The following is a 21,058-nucleotide window of genomic DNA, read 5'->3' on the forward strand; positions in this document are numbered from 1 at the left end:
TAATCCAAGGGCCCGAAATTACAGATCAGCCTGGATTAACACCGACAATCTAAACTAGGAAGAGAAGACGAGAGTGCGGCTGAGAACTTAGAGAGGACAATTTTGGACCGGTTTCTGGACCTGGTGTAGGGTAGGAGGTGGTATCATACGGTGTGTCTCACTAGAAAAAGAAGTATTTTGTCCTGGCCATCTGCCTTTCAAACTACCACGTTCCAAGGGCTCCACAAACCGTATTATAATTTGGCCTCTTTTTCAATCGCCCTGCCTTTTTTGAGCTACTCTGCATTTGGAGACCAAAATATTAGCTCCATTGTTGCTGCCCGCAATTGGCCCAGGGCGATTTGACTTTGTCTGGACTCAGATGAGTGAGTCGCCTTTGCAGCTCAAGCCATTTGCAATTACCTCCTCCAGCGCTTCTAGAGAGTCCACAAAGGAGAAGAAAGGGGGGGGAAGCCCCCTCTTTTGTCCTGCAAGCTTTGGAGATGCTTTGGGCTTTTGTCGCAAATGGAGTGGACGGATCCTTCCCTGTACTTAAAACAGCAGAAATGCCAAGTTAGCTTTTCCTCGGCCATTAAGCAGAATTGCTGTTTGGCTCCTAGCAAGCATGGCTGAAATTACCGTGGAGCGCTTCATCTGCTCCTCTCAATGGGCCAACAACTGGCTATAAATATGACAAGGCAAACCCATCTCACTGTCATTCTGAAATATTGATCCACTCTACAAGCCGGAGCTGGCTCAGACTTCACTTGCCTGGGGCTCGATTTTGTAGCTTAGTCACTTGGGCTTCCGTTGCCCCTGGAAAGGCATTCTTGAGAAAGAAAAGAAAAGGAAAAGAAAGAAAGAAAGAAAGAAAGAAAGAAAGGAAAGAAAGAAAGAAAGAAAGAAAGAAAGAAAGAAAAGAAAGAAAGAGAAAGAATGAATCCTAATTCTTCTCAGTCTATGGAATGTTTGAAGGGTTTCCTTTAAAAAAAACATTATTTATGATGTAAAATAGGGCATCTTCCGGCCTACAATGGAAAAGCTGTAGCTAGTCTGAGCTTCAAGTAGAACCACCAGGCTCGGGAGCAGTCTATCCGCCAAACCTCTCTCTCTCTCTGCTTGGGAAAACCCTGAGACTCAGTCCTTGTCTTCTCCCGGTGGGAACTTTGAAGGAAGCATACTCCTTGAAGGAAGCACGCTCCGGTCTCCGGGACTCCCCTAAGGCATCCTAGGGGCCGGCGTCTTTCACCCCTTGCCCCCCCCCGCCTTCCCTCCCCTCCTTTTAGCCCTTCCACGCCCGGCCCCTTTCTCCCACCGCCACCCCTTTCCTTCCTAGTTCAGCTCCGCCCAGCTCCGCATCCTTCATTCCCTTCTCCAAACTGCCCAACTGTTTTTTTTTCCCTTCTCCTCTGCTTGCCTTCCACGCTTTCACACACACACACACACACACACACACACACACACACACGTTGCCCTTGCTGGGGGCTCCAGCAATCTAGGAAGAAACGCAGGGGGGGGGTCCTGGTGGGTTTCCTAAGTCAGTTTCCTATTTTCTTTCCCTTCAGCCTTCCCCTTTTTCTCCTGTTGCAAACTGAAGGGAAAGTGGCAGAGGGGTGGGGAAGAGCGAGCAGCCTCCCAAACCGCTTTATAAACCTGATTTATGGTTTTTTCCCACCCACCCACCCCCGTTACTCCCACCGGAAAGGATTGCTATGGGAGCGGGTGACCTGGATCCCAGCCGTGGAGAAACTTTTACCTTCCCTAGCTTTGCGAGCTTTGCTTTTTTTTTTTAAATCGTCTTCTGCAGCTCCAAAGTTTCTTGAGCTTTATTTGCACACCTGGATCTGGGTGTGTGTGTGTGTGTGTGTGGGGAGGAGAAGATTCCAGCCAAGAAGCCAATATTTTAGAAGAGAGGGGAAAAAGAAACTCCTTCCCTTTTTCTGTTCTCTTCTTCTTCTCCCCAACTCCAAAGATTGGCGAGAGATACTTTTTATTATTATTATTATTTTTGACTGAAGCCAACAAATGCCTTTTTCCTTTCCCTCAGGGCAGGGGATGAGAACAGCCCGGCCTGCCAACCAGGAGGAAGACTGAACGGGTTACATTTTTGTCAGGAAAAAAGAACCCTCTCGCCTGCCTTGAGTTCAAGCCGGATGGCGGAGTGGTGAGAAAGAAGAAGAAGAAGAAGAAGAAAAAGAAGGGGAAAGAAAGAAAAAAGAAAAGAGAGAGAGAGTTGCGGAGGGGGGGGGAGAGAGGAGGGGGGAAAGCCTCCACCGGGTTTCCACCATGGGCACTGCCATCTGTAGCCGGAGGCAGAAAGGTCTTCTGCAAACCGGCTTCTGCCTCTTGGCCCTAGCCTGCCTGGGCTCCGGAGGGCTGCTCTACAACCACCTCCAGGGAAAGGTGAAGGCTGCGGAAGGGACGGCCTCCAAATTCAGACAGCAACAGGAAGCGCTTTCGGCCCAGCTGCAAGGTGAGGGGCGGGCGGGGGTGGTGGTGGTGGTTGAAGCTGGGGTTCAGGGTGTGTGCGTGGGGGGGGGGGTTTGCTGTTGTTTTTCCCCCCACCCTAAGTATCCATCTGGTGGGAAGTTCCCTCCCTCCCTCCCTCCCTCCCTCCTCGCATGGGCAGCCTTCCTTAGTTTGATGCAGGGGTCTTGCCAAAGTGGGAATGAAGAGCTCCCTTTGCAAGTGAGACGGTCAGAGAGGTTACTGAGGTTACTAAATTCCAGCCAGGGGGTCAGCCTGACATCCTCTCTGCACCCCCCACCCCCCCACCCCAGCATTTCCAGGTAGGAAAATCAGGTGGGGAAGGTAACCTTGGACAAGTCCCTCTAGGGAGGGAGGGAGGAAGGGAGGAAGGAAGGAAGGAATGAAGGAGAAAGATTTGCATAGTTTTCTTTACTTTAGGAAAGAGGGAGAGAGGGAGGAAAGAGGAAGGAAGGAAGGAAGGAAGGAAGGAAGGAAGGAAGGAAGGAAGGAAGGAAGGAAGGAAGGAAGGAAGGAAGGAGAAAGATTTGCATAGTTTTTTTTTACTTTAGGAAAGAAAGGGAGAGAGGGAGGAGAGAGAGACAGGAAGGAAGGAAGGAAGGAAGGAAGGAAGGAAGGAAGGAAGGAAGGAAGGAAGGAAGGAAGGAAGACTTGCATAGTTTTTACTCTAGGAAAGAAAGGGAGAGAGGGAGGAAGGGAGGAGAACAACAAGGAAGGAAGGAAGGAGAAAGATTTGTATAGTTTTTTACTTTAGGAAAGGGAGGAAGGGAGGAGAAAGATGGGGAAGGATGGAAGGGAGGGGACTGCCTCTGTGGGGAACTGCCTCCCAATCCCCCCCCCCCACTTTCAGCCTTCAATGACTCTAAAAGGAAAGTGAAAGCAGGGCTGGAGGGCAAAGGCACTACGAGGGGGATCGTTGGGGGCGGGGGTGCCCGTGGGCACCATCTCGCCTACCCTGGCATTTGAAAGGTAAGAATGGGTCCAAAGGTTTGCCTGGGCCAGCCTTTGGCCAACAAGGAGAACCCTGTGATTGCTCGGCTACATCATCTAATCAAACAAAATGAGGGCGATTGAGGAGGTAGAAAGAGGAGTGCCCGGGAAGGCTTTCTAAGCTAGCGTTTTGATCCCCTTCCCCATAACGACAATACCGGGAGCCCTCGACTTACAACCCAAATTGAGCTCAAGACCGTTAAGTGAGTTTTGACCCATTTTACGACCCGAATCGTGGCTAAGTACAATCGCAGCGGCTGGGTTTATGCAACGTCCAGCTCACCAAAGGAAGACGTCATGTGTTGGCCCGGTTCGTGCAATGTGGAAAGGCAAAATATGGATTGTGTTTCAATTTGGCTACGTCAGGGTGTGTTGCGTAGCAGGGTTAAGGCAGTTGCGCAAACACAGCCTCTTTGGGAGCAAATTCCACAGTTTTGTCTGTCTGCTGATTGAAAGAGGATTTCCTTCTGTCTCCAAATCCTGCAGAACTCTCTTCCTGTCTGAAACTTTAAGCTGTCTTCCCCTGTGGCAGGGGTCTTCAAACCTGGCCCTTTTATGACTTGTGGACTTCAACTTTCAGAATTCCTCAGCCCGTTTGCCTGGGATTCTGAGAGTTGAAGTCCACAAGTCATCAAAGGGCCAGGTTTGAAGACCCCTGCCCTATGGTGTGGATCTTGTACATTATTATTAAATGGAAGACTTGTTGCTGCCCATTTGCCAAATTCTAATATTATGGGGTTGAGGGGGAGGGGAAACAGAAGTTCTGCCATCTTCTCTCACCTTCAAAATGGCCCCCATTTTATTCGAAGCCTGTATTTACAGCCACGAGGACTAGAAACATGACCTGATTTTTTGAAATGTCAACATTCTCCAGCTGTGAATTCTGTACTTTCCCCTGGTCACAAGGAGTTGGAGAGCGGCAAGAAGACAGGCATCAAAGAAAGGCATCAAATAGATAGGAAGAACAGATAGGCATCCAAAAGGGTAGAGGGTCTGTTGAGCGACCTTCTGATCATTCCATGAAAGAGGACTAGAAACTCGGCGCCTGAAGAGTAAAAACCTGGAGACATCCTAACAAGCAGATTGAGAGCGAATGTGAGTGTGAGAATGCTCCTTGGTGGAGCAGTGGGCTAATGCCTCCTTAAGTAACACCAGCTGCCTGCAATTAGTGCAGGTTCGCGTCCCACCAGGCTCAAGGTTGACTCAGCCTTCCATCCTTCCGAGGTAGGTAAAATGAGGACCCAGATTGTTGGGGGCAATAAGCTGACTTTGTAATAATGCCGCTTGGGGTGTGTGTGAAAGCCCTAATAAGCAGGCATATACATAGAATGAAGGCTACTGCTAAGCTTGTAAGCCGCCCTGAGTCTTCGGAGAAGGGCGGGATATAAATGGAATTAAAATAAATAAAAAATAAAAATAAAAAATAAGACACCCACCAGGCTAGAAACGGGCCAACCCTGATTTCTAATCCTTAGAAATCCTTAGCCATGAAAGCTAGCTGGGTGACCTTCGGCCAGTCACTCTCTCTCAGTCCAACTCACAGTGCGATTGTCGTTTTGAGGAAAATAGGAGGAGAAAGGAGTAATTAGGTACATCCACCGCCTTGAGTTGTTTATTAAAAAAAATAATAAAGGTGGGATATAAATAAACACATGAATAAAACTAGATTGCAAAGGCTATATTCCGCCTTCAGTTGTATGTGCCACCTTCGTTTTGACTTTCTCCAGCATGCCAAAACTTAAAAAGAAATCTGCGCACCTGGCATTGCGTGGCTCGCAATGCCCGGCTGACACAGAGAAAAGGCACCTTTTCTGAAAATCCCAGCGTTCTCTGCACACGTGTTCGGCCTCTGAAAATCCTTGTGACCCACTGCTTACACAACCCGTGTGTGTTTATTTCAGCCTGCTAGTTTGTGCGGTGTTTTTATGTTTGCTTGCTTGGCATAGAACTTGGCTCTGGGCTCAGAAATTCTGGCCGAATGCCAGTTCCGGCCATTCTGGCTGGAGCGCTTTGGCCTGCTTTTCCAGCTGTTTCCTAGAATAGATCTGCAAAGAAGCTGAGACCCTCCAAAGCCCCCCCCCTTTTTTTTCAGGCCCAGTTGGGCTTGATCGAAAACCTTGGCATGAAATGCAGAAAAGCTTACCAGCGGTAGCCTGAGCCACCACATTCAACCCTCCTGCCTCGCAAAGCTTTCATTTTGGCATATGCAGGTTTCCAGTCCATAGGGTGCTGCTGCCAAATGTTCTCTGAAACTTCAGATCTGATTCAACCATTCGGTTTCCCTGCCAGACTATCAAAATTTGATCAGTTTTTTTTTAAAAAACCAACCAACCAACCAACCAAACTTTGTAAAACGCCCAACTCCCTTTTCAAGCTTACAAAAGACCGTTGTTAAATATCCAGGTTTTGAAAGAGGTCTTGGTCTTGTTTTGGCTTAGCGGATGGAAAAAGAATAATAACGGACAAGGAAGCCGTCTCCATTTTTTTTAAACTCAAAGGCAAAAGCAACAACTTCTAGTGCCACGTGCAAACTTTAGCTGGCTGCGGACAGAGGCTTTTGTGTTAGGTCACCATCTAATTTCAGGCTGAATTGGGAGTGAAGTTGCCAAAGTCAACTTCCCATTTCATTTTATGTGCCATCAAGTCATTGTCCACTCTTGGCAATCACATAGATAAGGCAATCTCTCCCTAATCTGGTTTTTCAGGTCTTGCAAAGTTGCACCTATCGTAAGTCAACATCTTAAAAATTCCCAAACATTTGGCTGTACTTTTGGTGGCAAAGATTCAGGGGGTTGTATGAAACATAAAGGCTAAAAGACTTAAGACACTAAACTAAAAATACAGTGCAAGTTTGATCAACTATTAGAGCAACCCTGAATGTGGTTTCTTAATACAGTGGGTCAAATTTTATATTCTTCCTTTCGTATAATACAATTCCTTTGCTTTGAAGGAGCTGAATATGGGAGCAGTTCTGATGCAGTTATCTTTATCATCCTCATCATTAGATTAGCATTTTGCTTTTTTTTATTTTCCAGCAAAATTCTGATCCTTAATCACTATGTGGCAGGCAGGAATAATAATTCTTCATTATTCATTAGGTGACTATATTTACTGAATTTGATGGATGGAAATTGCAGGCAATCCATTTTCTGAAGCGAACTGAACTCAAGGCAAATGGACTCGTATTTTTTTTTAAAAAAAAGAAATATAGCTGTGTGAACGTGTGGGCTGTATTTTTGTTTGTCATTCCATGCACACTTCTCTTTTCAACTCGGTTGCAGTCGTTTACGAGCACAGATCCCGTCTGGAACGTTCCTTGCAGAAAGAACGCGGTGAACACAAGAAAACGAAAGAAGGTGGGTTTCCCATCTCGGATCATGATGGGTTCTTTTGAAAGGATAGTTCCAGTGTGATTTAATTCTTGACATTTAACCAAACAGAGGCAGGTTCCCTGGGCCACAAGACGGAAATGAATAGTGAAATCTTGCAGGACGGAATGCCTCTTTAGCACAACAATGGCTAAAGTTGTCTGGCCCCGAAGAATTCATACGATAATCTAGGACCGGGGTGTCCGACCTTGGCAACTTTGAGTCTTGTGGAGTTCTCCAGTTCCTTACTTGATATGCCCAGGAATGCAGTGCATTCCAGTAACCGCTATCATAAATAGATATTATTAGCTTAGACTAAAATTTTACTTGCTTCTCCAGGAATTATTCTGTTTAAATAGTGGGGACATTCCATCCTATTAACTTCATAAACTTCTCTGCAAGGTCAACCAAATTTCAGTAGAGCTGCATCTCACTGACTTCCCCATTCTTCCCGTACGTTTATTTTCTTTTTCCTTCTGCTTTGCCTTGTAGATTTTTTAGTATACAAACTGGAGGCTCAAGAAGCACTCAACAAAGAAAAGGTAGGTAAAACTGGGTCCCTTTGGAGGGCATACGTGTGTTTAAGAAAGCGAAGGAGAAAGTTTTAGAGGACTGGTCTAGATCCGAGGCACGCTAGATTCCAATGAATATTTTCTCTTCTTCCGCTAGCCCATCCTTACTCGAGTTCTCGGGAAAAGAAGCTAGGAAATTCAGTGTGCAAAACAAAGTTAACCAGCCACTGTGATATTTTCATCTGTGTGGCAGGATTTAAAGTTGTCCTTAATAAAGAGAGAGCGTTGACACAATACGTAGACCAGGGGTAGGCAACCTTGGCTCTTTTATGACTTGTGGACTTCAACTCCCAGAATTCCTGAGCCAGCATGGGGGAACTATGGCCCCCTCATGACTCGTGGACTTCAACTCCCAGAATTCCTGAGCCAGCACGGCTCAGCTTGGAAACCTCTCGCTTTCCCCTCAGCCTGGCTGGCTCAGGAATTCTGGGAGTTGAAGTCCACGAGTCCTAAAAGAGCCAAGGTTGCCTACCCCTGACGTAGACCGAGAAGTTGCATTTTTAATGTGCTAAGTTTGATTTTCTTGAATCTGCAAGGGAGTCTTGGTAAGTTAAAAGATTCTAGCCTATTTGCTCAGAGTGTGATTTGAGGCACTGTGTGATCCTGGGAGGGGGTTAATTCAAGACTAGGTGCAACATTCAGTGAAGGCCATTAAGCGATGCAAACCCAGCTGGAGAGTTGAGGAGGGCTTCATGCAAGTTTAAGAGAAAGAGATAACAGTGAATTATTTGCACAGTTAGTTGCACTCATTATTATTGTGATTTTTCTCACTGCAGCAAGATTCTATGAACAGATACGGTGCCTTAAGTTCACAGCACAAGATATTGAAGGTAAGGAGAGCCTTTTTCATCTTGTACTTATAAATTAGGTTAGTCTGGGTAGAATCTGGCTCTCTAGACATGCGCTGGGGAGCACTTGTCTCCATTCAGGGCAATGTAACCCAGTATCTTACTTTTCAACATCTCCCAGCATTCAGGTTACCCACAATTCAAACCTGAGATAAGCCAGGTTTCTTCAAACTCTTTTTATTAGTCAGAGGTTTGCTGCCCTGCCTTGGATAAGAACAGGAGTCTGTCAAGCCAAGCCTCCTGTGGGAACAAGGGGATTTTAAAACCCTAGGATCTGAGTAATGTTGGCAACCCTACATTATCCTTTGCTAATTGCCACAGACCACGGAGGGTGTGTGTGTGTGTTGCAGAAACAATGAGGAACACTGCAAGCAAGAAGAGCCAGAATGGCAAATATTCCTACCTCATTCAATTTAGCACACACACACACACACACACACACACACACACACACAATCCCTGCGCACCAACACACTGGAGGATCCCTGGATGGAAAACGGGCCAGGCCAGTTAAACCCCATAAATCTCTTCCCTCCTGCTGCTCAAGTAAAAGCTGCAATTATTTTGCTTGTAAACTTGGCCATGTTAAGTAGCACTGCGCCATTGCGTCACGCCATCGGGGCTATCGATTATGTGTCAGCTCTGCCTGATGGAGGAGCAGTGGCTGCAGCCCTGAGTGCATTTCCCCGAGACTCACTCAGGGAACAGAGACTTCAACTCTCCTGGATCGGCTTGTTCGGGGGCTTAAATGAGAAACCGCCCCTTGAGCCAGTTGCAAAATGGGCTCCGTTGGAGAAGGATACGTTAAGATGTAAGGAAGACAAAAGCGTGCCCAGTTCCGTAGAATCCGAGCTCAGAAAATCCTTTTGCAGGAAGAATTTCAATCCTATTGTTGGGTTTTTTTCTTCCGCCAACTGGATTTTATTCCTTTTGGATACCGCGTTTAGGGAGGGAATCCTCTCCAGCTGCTACCGTACTTAAATACAGGTGGTCCTCAGCTTGCAACCACAAACTTAGCCCAAAGGTTCTGTGGCTAAGTGAGACATTTGTTAAGTGGGTTTCGCCCCATTTTACGAGCTTTCTTGCCGCAGTACTTAAGTGATTGACTGCAGTTGTTAAGTTAACAACGTGGTTGTGGAACCTGGCTTCCTCCCCCCCCCACTGCCCCCCTCGTCGACTTTGCTGGTCAAGAGGTCGCAAAAGATGATCACGTGACCCTGGGAGGCTGCGGCCGTCATAAATAGGAGTCAGTTGCCAAGCGTCCGAATTTTAATCACGTGGCCATGGGGAAGCTGCAACGGTCGTAAGTGTAGAAAACAGCCATAAGCTGCTTTTTTTCCCGTGCCGTTGTAACTTTGGTCAGTGTTGTAAATTGAGGATTGCCTGTAGCTTGGACTCTGCCTGTCATTTAAACCTGCCCGGCTGGGTTTAGGATGAACAGATGAAAATGTGCACTATAAATTGTGAAATTTGGGAAGGCGGAAATGAGACACGGCCTTCTTTCTGGGCGGTCTGCTCCCTCCCCAGAACCAGCACGAAGAAGTCAAGAAGCAGTTTTTGGACCTGCAGCTGCAACACAACGGGCTGAAACTGGAGCACCGCAAGGCGCTGGAGACTCACAGCCAGAAATATTCCCAGTTGCAGCGGGAGAAGGAGAACGAGGCGGTGGGATTACAAGGTGGGGGGAGGCCAGAGGCGGCATCTGAACCCCTCTAGCAGGAGGAGGAGGGTGTGTGTGGGGGGGTGAAAGACGGGAGAAGGCCTTTTAACCAACTTGAATTGAATTTCTAGATACTATTTTTAAGCTAAGGGAAGAAAGCAGACTGCTTCGTAAAGCCCACCAGGATGTTCACTCGCAACTCCTCAGTGCTCAGGTAACTCCACGCTCGGTTCTCCGTGAAAGCCCTCGGCCCTGTCCGGAGGTGCTGAACCTCAGCACCCATGGTCCACAACTCGCATAGCCAAAGCCAGAAAGATGGGCCTCCCTTAACATAAGAGAACAACTCCCCCACCCCACCCCCCAAGATGGCAGATGGCCAACCTGGGACCCTCCAAAGGGAAGGCCGCTTTAAGGGAGTTAACCTGGGGAACTCACTGCCACTGGATAGGAAGACCATTCCGGTAGATGGCTTCTGAAAGCGATTAGAGAAATGTGGGGTGGAAAGGCAACTCGAGGACAACTTGGGGGCCCCCGGATAACTGCTGTGGGGAAAGAGTACGAAGAAAAACCGATCCGTCTTTATTTCCTAGAGGGACTCGGGGGAAGCCGTGGCGTGATCTAATAGGCTTCTTCTTCTGCAAGGTCTAAAACTTTGGCAATTTTGCGGACATCTTTCTTCTTTGCTCCCCCTCCAGGTCCAGATGGAAGAGTTCCGTAAACTCAAGGAAACCCTTCAGAAGATGCCAAGTTTTAAGGATGCAGGAACAGCCAAAGAGCAGCAGAGGCCACCTCGTTTCGGTCAGCCTCTGGGGTCGAGCGTGTTGCAGTTTGCTAGGCCCGAGGTACAATATTCCCGTTTTAAGTTCCCTTCCAAAGGTTTGACCACTTCCTTTGAAATGCCAGGGGGAAAGTCAGGCTGGTGCCAGGTTCCTTTCTTCGAGAACCAGCCAGCGCTTGTTCTCCTTTAAGCCTGGGATTTTTTGAATGAGCAAAGAATTAGGCTAAAACAACATGCGCTTCTGTTTCTCCACTGCTCGGGAGGCAGTTTGTAGCAAAGCGCTGCTGACCTGGTGATCAAACCAGCTTGGAAAACAAATCAATCACGTAAGACAACAATTCAGAACTCAAAGAGGTTAAAATTCCATGCTGGCCACTGGCTGATTCTGGGAACAGCAGTTTCAATAAATCTGGGGCCAGGATCCTCCAGATGTTTGCCGGAGTTGAAATCAGCTGGGAAAACATCTAGGGGTGGGCGTGGGGGGGGCAGAAATGCCTTATCTCCAGTTTTGGCCTGCTTCGTTTCAGAAGGCGAAGAAGGTTCAGGACAAAGTCCATGTCTTCCAGATGTATTTTCTCTCCCCTAATTATCATCCCCTTTCCTGGTGTATCTGTAGGATACGCCGTGGTGGCCTGCAATGTTCTCGTTTCATTGCCATTTTTTCCCCCACTCTGTATATCTGGGGGAGGATTTGTAAGTTGCATTGGAAGGCAGGAGGCATGTCACTGTAATAAATAAACAGGAGATGATGGGCAGGTTCTTTAGCAAACCTGAGCTCGTCATAAATTTGGCAGAGATGTCACGGTGAGTTAGGAGGCTTAGAGTTGTGCTAGACAAGGGACCAGAAGCCAGAGCAATTCCTTAAGGGCTAATCTGGTGTGGTTCCAACATCTCGTCCCAGTTAGTAGCCCAGTCCATCAATGTCAGCCCGTATTTTAGAAGACATCTTTCTCCAAATCTGAATTCTTTATGGAGCCAAAACATGATCAGCAGGACTGGGTAAATCCAAAGGTTTAGAACAGTAGCGACAATGAAAAGAGGACACCGAAAAACAGCAGAAGAGCTCAAAACGAATTGGGTTTGGTTCACGAAAAAGGAGAATGGAATGAAGTTTTATGGAGGAGGAGGAGGAGGTTTGCAGTCTTTGCTGGAACCTTCAGCCGACACACTCTATCATGCCAACGCTTGTCTGCTCTTGTTTTTGTTTCTGGACAGTCTTTCTCAAGTCTACTTTATGCTCCCCTTTCTAGGCTTCCAAGGGCGATGGCATTAAAGCACCTTTGGGACCTCAGGACCAAGCTGTGATTCCAGGTGGGAACTCTTTTGCCATTCCACCCCCTGGGATCAAACGTCGAGAAGAGAATCTGCTGCATGAAAACCGTATTTCACATAACAATGGAGCCAGACCCCAAGGGGACATGCTGTTTAGTCAACTGACCCCACCTAAGGAGGTTAATTTGCCTTTTGCAGCTCAGCCACCAGCCCAGCGTAAAGATGCACCCATGATTCGTTACACCCGGATGATGAATAGTGTGCAGAACCAGGTGAGAATATTCATATGCTTTTGGTCCAAGCATAAACTAGATTAAATAGTTTTGGACAGACAGAAGCCTAGTTGAGTGGACTAACGAAGTCAAATAAGAAGCCATCAGCACCACGGACAGCTTCCAGTAGGAAGTTATAACATAGTTATTGATTTCTTAAGCAAAGATAACATCTCTTTTGAGTTGAGCTCAATGGGTTGACTCTTTGGGGCCGCATATGGAAGTAGTTTGATGAGGTCTTCTTTGAGAGAGCCTCCAACTCTAGAGTTTCCTCAGGGTCTCCTATCCAGATCTGGCGCGCTGCAGCTTTGAAATGAATTTAAATGAGTGATTAAATCAAAGTAATAGGCTCAATAGGCGTGGCTTTGCACGTCGTAGAAATAATGCAGAGAAATCTTTAATCCCTGTTCAGTTCAATTTTTCCTTCCTCCTTTAAAGGGAGGTGAGGCTGGGAGGCAATCCCTGATCTGGAATCTTTCCGACAATTGAGATTTAGGTCTAAACACGGTACAGTTTTTGTTTTATACTCTTTTTTTCATTTCAGGATCCGGAAGCAGGGCAGAACACGCAGGGGCAACATCCAGCCGCTTTGGAGGAAAGTTGGGTTTCAGAAGAAAAGCTCTCCAACAAGCAGAACCAACAGGTGCAGAGGTATTTGCTCTTTCTGAATTGAAAGGCCCGGTCTGGCTATGAAACAACAGGGTGTTGTTTGCTGTGAAACAAACAGCAGTGTCTCAGGGTCATGTGATCACCACCTTTCGTGACCTTCTGACAACCACAGTCAATAGGGAAGCCAGATGCATTTAGCAACCGTGCTACTAACTTAACATCTGCAATCATTCACTTAACAACTGTGGCATGAAAGGTCGTCAAATGGAGCAAACCTCACTTGACAAAGGTCTTTCTTAGCAACAGAAGTTTTGGGGTCAATTGTGGTTGTAAATCGAGGACCACCTATGCACTAAGGTTGCAAACAAGCAATCTGCGTTAGGGCTTAGTATACCGTGTGACCTCAATGTTAACACTGGGCAAGGGCAGACAAACAGTTGGACTCGAGCATCAGATGTTTGAAGCGTTGCTATGTGAAAACTATGGCAATAATAATTTTTCCCAGGCTACTCTCCTTCTTCAGATCAACGGCAGGCTTGTCTCTCTCTGCCGCTCTGCCTTCCTTTCACTTAAAAGAGTTCTTCCCTTGAGCCACTGCCAAGATGCAATGCAATGTTCATGAAAGCTGGAATTATATGTAATGTTAAAAAATAGGCCAGCGTAAAAGACAAGAGGAGCTGAGAGCGAAATGAGTTTTGTTTTGTTTTGTTTTGTTTACAAAAATTAAAATGACGTCTGCGTTTTGATCTGGGATTTGGGTTCACGGAGGGATTGGAACATCTTCTCTTAAGAAAAATTTGTTTCCTCCTTTCCCGAGAAATCTTTTATTTCCCCCTCGGGATGTTTTAGGGTATTCGGGGTGAATGTCGTCTCCTTGCTCTGTTAGGCATCAAGTGCAGACATTCAAGAATGTCCTTGATGAGAAAAGCATAGTGGAAAGAGAGGCAGGGAAAAAATATGATGGGGTTGGCAGACTCCAGCTGAGAAAAGCAGCAATGCACCGCACACTGCTGGCCTTATGTCACTTGACCCCAAGATTAGTTCAAATGTTCCTCATTAAGCAGCATTAAGCAGCACTTCCAAATTGCCGTGTCCTTCTGCTGGCCTCTAATTAAACAGCCACCCATCAGGCCTCGTGGAAGAAATACAAGGAGAGATGGGACCCCCCGACTTCCATCCGTTATTCCGAGATTGCGATAATCGGGAAGCTATGCAGGAAAAAAAGCTAACAAGGCTAATAACACGCGTTTCAAACATTCCTGGATTAAATGCAGGTGACGGAAATAAAAATTTGGGCCTCAAGGTTTTCAGCACAGGGGTTGTGATGATCTCCTAGCCAGGACCACCTTTTTGCCTTCCGTCCATTCGACTATTTTTGTTAAAAACAAAGGCATTTCTAGCTCTTGCGGCACATCCAAGAAGGAAACACGAAATTGTTTTGATTTTGATGCACAACAACAACAACAAAATCTGACAATTGGAGATTCCCACCTGTAGTACAGTGCTCAGTTCTCCCTGGCTGCATTCACACAACTCCTTTAACCAAGTCATAGAGGAGGAGGGGAAAACAACAATGCCTAGCAATTGGTATATGCACAGTTATGCTAAAATTGGTTGTTTATCTTCGATTGTTTGGGAAGGGTTTGAATCGGCCCTTTTGGTCAGTTGACGTTTACAAGGAATCGGAAACCTCGGAGTGAGTCCAGAAAATTCAAAAACCCAACCCTTGTGTGAAAACAGTGTGTGTTTTTGTGCTCAGAGTTGACAAAGGTCTTTTGCCTGTACCCCAAGAGAGCGCTGAGGGGCCACTTTTGATATAAGAAGCATGGCATTATCCGAAATGCATGGGAAAACACTCTTGTAACGGTCACTTTCCTCCGCAGCTGGCAAGAGAGAGTCAACAAAGGCAACTTGCAGATGAATGATGGGAGAGCTTTTCCTTACCCACAAAGCCATCCACTGGATACCGTATCTGAGCGAGGCAGGGCAGATGGCAGTCAAGCACAGACAAGGACTGGGGGGCCGCGACACCCCATCTGGGGAGCTGAAAAAGGAGGAACAGATGACAGAGACCCGCACACCGGTAAGACTGAAGAGGGTGGATTGAAAATGGGGCGAGGTTGGTCCCGTCGTCAGAGACAGAGCAGGGGAGACTTGTGTAGAGTCTCTTCAAGATACAACAGGGCCTGCGTTATGAGGATAAGGTCGGGGTCCTGTTTTGCATTGTCTTAGATGGACAGGTAGTGAGTGGGACAGCCAAGGTAGATCTTATCCAGCTTCTAAAGGTCCTTCTCCACCTTTGCAAGGTGAGCCAAGGTGGACTTGATCACGTTTCCAAAGATACCAGAAGTTGGGCCAACTTTACGGCTTCTTTTGTTATATTTATATCTCACTTTTCCTCAAAGTGGGTGCTTGGTTCCATCTTCAGCTGAGCGTTCACTTCGTAGCGAGGGTCAACCCACCGGCAGCCAGGACAGGGGACTTAGATATCCTCGTTCTTATTCCAACAATTTAGCCAGACATCCCCAGCCTTGACAATCTCCAGAAGCATGGTCTCCAACTCCCAGCATTCTCAGCCATGGCCATGCTGGTTGGAGAATTCTGGGAGCAGAAGTCCTTGTATATGGTAACTTCTCGGCTTGTGGGGGGGAAAAAACTGCTGTGAGGACACAATCTTTTAAAATACATCCTCCACTTTACAATCTGAAATGATTGGGATTTGAAGTTGTTGTCTTCCCCTGGTCCTAAAACGAACTCTTCAACTCTTGCTCCATTCTCCTGTATGGTAGTCATAGCAGCCTTCAAGGCAGAGGCACAGGGGACAGATGCACTGCTGGCCCAGTACATGGAAAGAGCCAAGAGAGAGTTATAAAAGCTGCTCAATGCCTATAGAGAATATTGACCTGGCAGAAAACGGAACAGTGAGAAAGCAAATCTGCTCAGGTGGCTCTAGTTTTGCAACGTAAGCTGTCTGCAAGTAATATAAACCCTTCAGTTCCCCACCATCCAGTCACGAGTTGAAGAAGCTTCTTGGATGAGAAGCGAAACGTCTTCAAAGAAGACGTTGCCTCTTGGAAAAAGCACCTCTGGGGCATTGTGGTCAGTAGCTCCAGCAACTGAAGCCTGGTTAATTCCAGGCACTTCTGTGCTTTTCTGGATAAGCTTGCGGTCACGAGAGAGCCAGCCACCCCAAATGTTAACACTAGACAGTGTCTGCAGAATATCAACGCACCCTCAGATACGTCAGTTGGAAATTGGATGGTAGGAAGAACAGAAAAAAGACATTTAAGAAACTGGTAGGGTGGCGTGCCCAGGAAATCTGGAAGTAGGCAAAGTCTTATTAAGTTTTTTTCAATCTTTTAATTCCCCCCCCCCCAACAATGTTTATTGACTTTGCTTTGTTCAGATGCTGGCCTGTTGAAGAAAGAAAACCGCACACACCTCCAGAAGGAAGCAATTATCCAGAAACAGATGGTAAGCAAGGATGCTTTTTTCCTCCCCGTATGCAAAGAAGTAACTTGGGATTTAAAGCAAGGTCTGAAAAGTTTGTTTTTTTCTTGAAATGCTCAAAGAGTTATTTAGATGGGAGCAAACCCAGGCTTCAAATGAATAAGAACTGCCAAGTCCAGCTGGCAGTTGCATTGGGCTAAAAGTTGGGGGCATGGGGGGGGAACAGGATTTAAGGCCCTCTGGAACAGCTAATAGCTTTCTCTCTCAATTTCTTTATCCTCTTTTCAAAAATCACCCATGCTAGCAACCACCATCACATTTTCCAGTAGGGAGTTCCAAAATGTAATTAGATGGAGGGGGATTTGGTGTTTGCCCAATTCAGATTGCTAAAGAAAGCGCTGTGTACTGAACATTATGCAAACACCGTTGTATTTTGCTAAAGGGGGAAGGTAAGGTGTTGTGGGAACCAATCATGGTTTGACTGGTTCAGTCTGTCTCTTCAGATAGATCTATGTTAGAGTGATTTTTTTTTTAAAAAAAAAGGGTAGGGAAATTTATTTCTACCCCACCACACATACCTACACAACTGTGCACATTTTATAAACTACTGACAAATTCTTTCCCCTTCACACAGAAATTAATCTGCGTTATGGACACAGTTTTATTTGGCCTTGCATTGGTAAAACAAACATTCCTTTGGCTCAGAAACATTTCCCCATGTATTTTACCAGGAAACATAAGATAGGGCAGCCTAGAAAAGTTAGTGCCCTCCCAACCATACCCAAGCACTCCGAGTTTGTTGGCGATGTCCATTTTGCTCTCCAAGTTCATGGTGACATAACCCTAACCCTATATATTAAAACAGCCTCCCCTGCTTCTCTAGGGCAACAGTTCTCAAACATTTGGGATCCCTTTACATTCTTAAAAATGATTGAGAATCCCAAAGAGCTTTGGCTGAGGTAGGCTATAGCTAGAAATTTTAAAATATTTGATTTTGCAGACAACACCCCCACCTTGAAATGGTCTTAGGAACGCCCCCACCCCCGCCCCAGAGGTCCCCAGACCACAGTTTGAGAACTGCTACTCTGGGCACCAGGATGTGTGAGGCTGAAATTGGTGAGGTGAGGACGCGATGGCTCAGCGGTTAAAACAGGGTGGAATTGTCAGCTGGAAAGCTGGTAGCCCGGGTTTGAGACCTAATCGCTGCACAGTGGGTTGAGCTCCTGTTGCTTGCAGTTCAAAAGCACGCAAAGGTGAAAAGATAAATAGGTCCCACTTCAGTTGGTAACAGCATCCTGTGCCTCTTGGCATATCGTCATGCTGGCCACGTGACCACAGAAAGGGCCTTTGAACAATGCTGGCTTCCTCGACTAAGAAACAGAGATGAGCACCACCCCTTAAGGGTCAAACACAACTGGACAGGAGAAACCTTCACCTTTGCCATTTATATCTAAAGTATCCCCAAAGACCCACAAATGTATTCCCTTGCTGTCTTTAAATTTCACTATACTGCATTTATCTCAAAAGAAAACTGGTGCCCCCCCCACCTCCAATAATTTACCTTTAAAATGATGAGGGTTGTATTTGATTGGCTGGCAAAGAGGCCTGGAGGTGAAAGTTTTCCTTCCGTGATCTTCCCTTTTCTGGGTGAGTATAGAGTCACTTTTAATTCTGATTGGTTTTCTTTTGAGTAAATATGGTAGCTACAACTGGAGCAACAGAGAAAGGTGGTGTGGAAATAAGAGAAAGTGGAATCATTTGAGATGGTTTAGATGTGCCCATGCCAGAGGTTCTTAAATTACAGATGCCCATTGTGTACAGAAGCGAACTTGGACAGCATCACGTGAAGTCTATAAAGACATGCAGAGATAACCTCGACAAAGATACTCAGCAAGTGCTGAGAAAAAGAAATGACACCTCAGTCATTTGAACAGGAGAGGTGTGACAAAGACCCTCAAAATAACTCCACTCTGGTTTTATTGGGTACAAATGGGGGCAAAACCTCTGGCAGGCTTTCAAGATTCTGTTATTTCGACAATAAAGCAGTGTTACTGGAATCGTAATGGGATGCGGTGGCTCAGTGGGTTAGGATGCTGAGCTTGTCGATCAGAAGGTCGGCAGTTTGGCGGGTCGAATCCCGAGTGCCGCGTAGCAGAGTTGAGCGCCTGTTACACGTCCCAGCTTCTGCCAACCTAGCAGTTCGAAAGCACGTAAAAAATGCAAGTAGAAAAATAGGGACCACTCCGGTGGGAAGGGAACAGCGTTCCGTGCACCTCTGGCATCTAGTCATGCCGGCCACATGACCACGGAGACATCCTTGGACAAGCGCTGGCTCCTTGGCTTTGAAACGGAGATGAGCACCAGCCCCTAGAGTTGGAAACGACTAGCACACCTGTGCGGGGGAACCTTTACCTTTACCTTACTGGAATCGTGGCAAAAGTCCCTTTCCTGACCTGGTTTACCTCGAAGGGCTGACCCCTTGTATAATAAATATAATAAATCAAATCAGATCAATCAAGTGACTCCTCTCTTCCCTCAGGGACCTAAAGATGCTGCTGATCCAGCTCAGGATCCCAACAATCAAGGGGAAGATGAGTTTGAGGAGGCAGAACTGGAACGACCCAGCTTCGAAGAAAAAACGGATCCGGCTGAACAAACAAGCCACCAGACAAATCGGCCGGCCCATGCTGCGAACAAGGAAAAGCTACCGGTTCGTTTTATCCCTCTTGGAAGGTGGGTGGAGGGACACAGGAACCAACGTGAAAGGGAAGGTGTTTGTAGACAAACCAAAGAGCAGAATTCCGCACAGGCTGGGCCCTGGGATCCAGAGCGCTGGGATCCTTGGCGATCCCTCCGAAGAAAGCAGCTTCTAGTGTTTTCCGATTTAAAACAAATTCGTCACAGTTCGACAGTGGCCCGCTTGGGCTCCTTCAGTTGTAAATAGTTTTGAAGGGGATTTCTTGGTCCGTGAGGGGTTTCCCCCCCCCCCTCAAAAAGGTCTAGTTTGGCTATGCTGAATTTTCAGCCACGTCGAAGCACATGGGCATCCCGAGGCTGCTGGCCTTTAGCAATCCGGCCATTTTAAAGTATGTCTTTTATTTCTCAGCATGTCACTTGACTAATTGTATTTTGGTCTGTGCTTTGTTTCCCAGGGAGCCGATCGGCCAAATAAAGCCGCTGACAGTTTAATGGATGATTATCAGGAGGACCAAGAACAAGATCCTGTATGAAGCTTGGGGTCGTTGTTTCTTTTCCCCCTGTTTTTTTTTCCCCACATAGGCCATCTTTCTGTGAGCATCCTGGTTTATGGGTAGAGGTTTCCTAAGTGCTGGTCTGCCTTCAAGCGAGGCTGGTTGCTTAGGGCAAGTAAGGGCCCTTTCCAGGTGACCACGTCTGCAAATTTGGAATGGAACTGTTTTCCTCCTTGATTCGTTTCCATCCATTACTTCTTGTCCTGCCTTCAAGTGCTGTGCTATGCTTTTTGGCAGCCCCTCAGATATTGAAACACTTATCACGTCACCCCCAGTCCTTCTTTTCTTTAAACTAGACATACCCAATTCCTGTAACTGTTCCTTTATATTTAGCCTCCCGTCCCCTTCGCTGCTCTTCTCTCCGCTCTTTCTACTTCCTGTTGTCTTTGCAGGAGGACCACGGAGGTGAGGTCGGTGACCCTGAAGATTTGGAACAGTTCCATCAACCCAAAGGCCATGTTGGAGATGTTGACAGGAAAGAGGACTACTTTTGACAATGGGCTGGGAGGCAGCACCAAGCCACCAAGTTTGATCCAAACCAAAGACGGACTGTTGCAATAAACATGGGCTACTTTAGTTGAAACTGCCAGGAGAGGTGCAGAGTTCATTCCATCTGTCTTCAGAAAGTCATTGGCTGCGTTGACCAATGGAGATGCTGTATTTCCTCACCCTCCCGTTAGTGAGGGCAGGGTTGACACGCAGTGCCAACCTGTCAGAATGCTACCGCGAATACAAACTTCAGAATGTTTGTTTCTTCATGGGGATAAGGAGCTCAAAATATCAAAAATTCTCCCTTTGGAAGACTCCTACCCTCTTACTCTCGTTTGGACCATCGGCAAAGCCTGATGTAACACAGAAATGTTGGGCTACTTGCGTTTCCTTTTGCCCCATTTCAGATTTACCTGACTTCCATTCAGAGCAACCTCATCACCTTTCTATGTATGTACATATATATATATATATATAAAAAGAGGATCCATTTGGTAACAAGTTGTCCCGTTATTTGTCCGGTTTTGTAAATGGATCAGTAGCGAGGGGGAACTGTCATTGTTTCGATATAATGAGAACACAAAGAGAGCTCAACTGGAGGCTGCTGCTGATTGACAAATGCGTAACATGCAAAGGCAGGCATGTTTGTTCAAAACGGATTCATCCTTCTGCAACTGGCAGTGTGGGAACTTGTGCCAGCAAGCAACTTCAGATTCTTTCTTTTTTTTTTAAGGGTTGAGAAATATTTGCATTTTTTTTTAAAAAAATCACATTGGGAAAACATTTGCATCTCTTTAACACTTTTGGGGGAGAGTGATTTTCAAAGGCCAAGGTTTGTATAATTGTTAGGTTGGGCAGCTGGGCGGGAGCTGTTCAGAAGTGGAGCCCTCACTAAATAGCAAAATTAGACGAGGCTGACCAGTTTATCAAAGAGGGGGGAAAAAAAGAATAACAAATGCCTTTTCTCCCGTTTCCCACTTTTCAATCAAAGGGGAAGGGAAAAACTGGTCAACGTATTTATACCATTAAATGT

The 21,058-nt window shown here is 46.5% G+C and overlaps 1 protein-coding gene across 6 annotated transcripts; it reads left to right on the forward strand.

Moving 5' to 3' along the window:
• The first annotated feature begins 1,811 nt into the window (after positions 1-1,811).
• Positions 1,812-20,537, forward strand: LOC308675713 (uncharacterized protein). 6 transcript variants are annotated; one of them, XM_081341222.1, is made up of 15 exons: positions 1,812-1,835; positions 2,027-2,452; positions 6,738-6,812; positions 7,317-7,366; positions 8,173-8,226; positions 9,772-9,922; positions 10,036-10,118; positions 10,600-10,746; positions 11,933-12,226; positions 12,771-12,877; positions 14,719-14,918; positions 16,242-16,309; positions 18,825-18,995; positions 19,438-19,509; positions 19,929-20,535. In XM_081341222.1, exons 2-15 carry the CDS (start codon positions 2,266-2,268, stop codon positions 20,028-20,030), a joined length of 1,761 nt encoding a protein of 586 aa, XP_081197348.1. In that variant the 5' UTR covers positions 1,812-1,835; positions 2,027-2,265; the 3' UTR covers positions 20,031-20,535. The 6 variants fall into 6 exon arrangements, with proteins under 6 accessions (XP_081197348.1, XP_081197353.1, XP_081197349.1 ...); XM_081341227.1 differs by lacking the exon at positions 1,812-1,835 and having other exon boundaries at positions 1,842-2,452; positions 11,933-11,993; positions 12,153-12,226; positions 19,929-20,536; XM_081341223.1 differs by lacking the exon at positions 1,812-1,835 and having other exon boundaries at positions 1,842-2,452; positions 19,438-19,523; positions 19,929-20,537.
• Positions 20,538-21,058: the final 521 nt, after the last annotated feature.

This window comes from Vipera berus (genome assembly GCF_964194415.1).
Source record: "Vipera berus genome assembly, chromosome: 17".
Lineage (NCBI taxonomy): Eukaryota > Metazoa > Chordata > Lepidosauria > Squamata > Viperidae > Vipera > Vipera berus.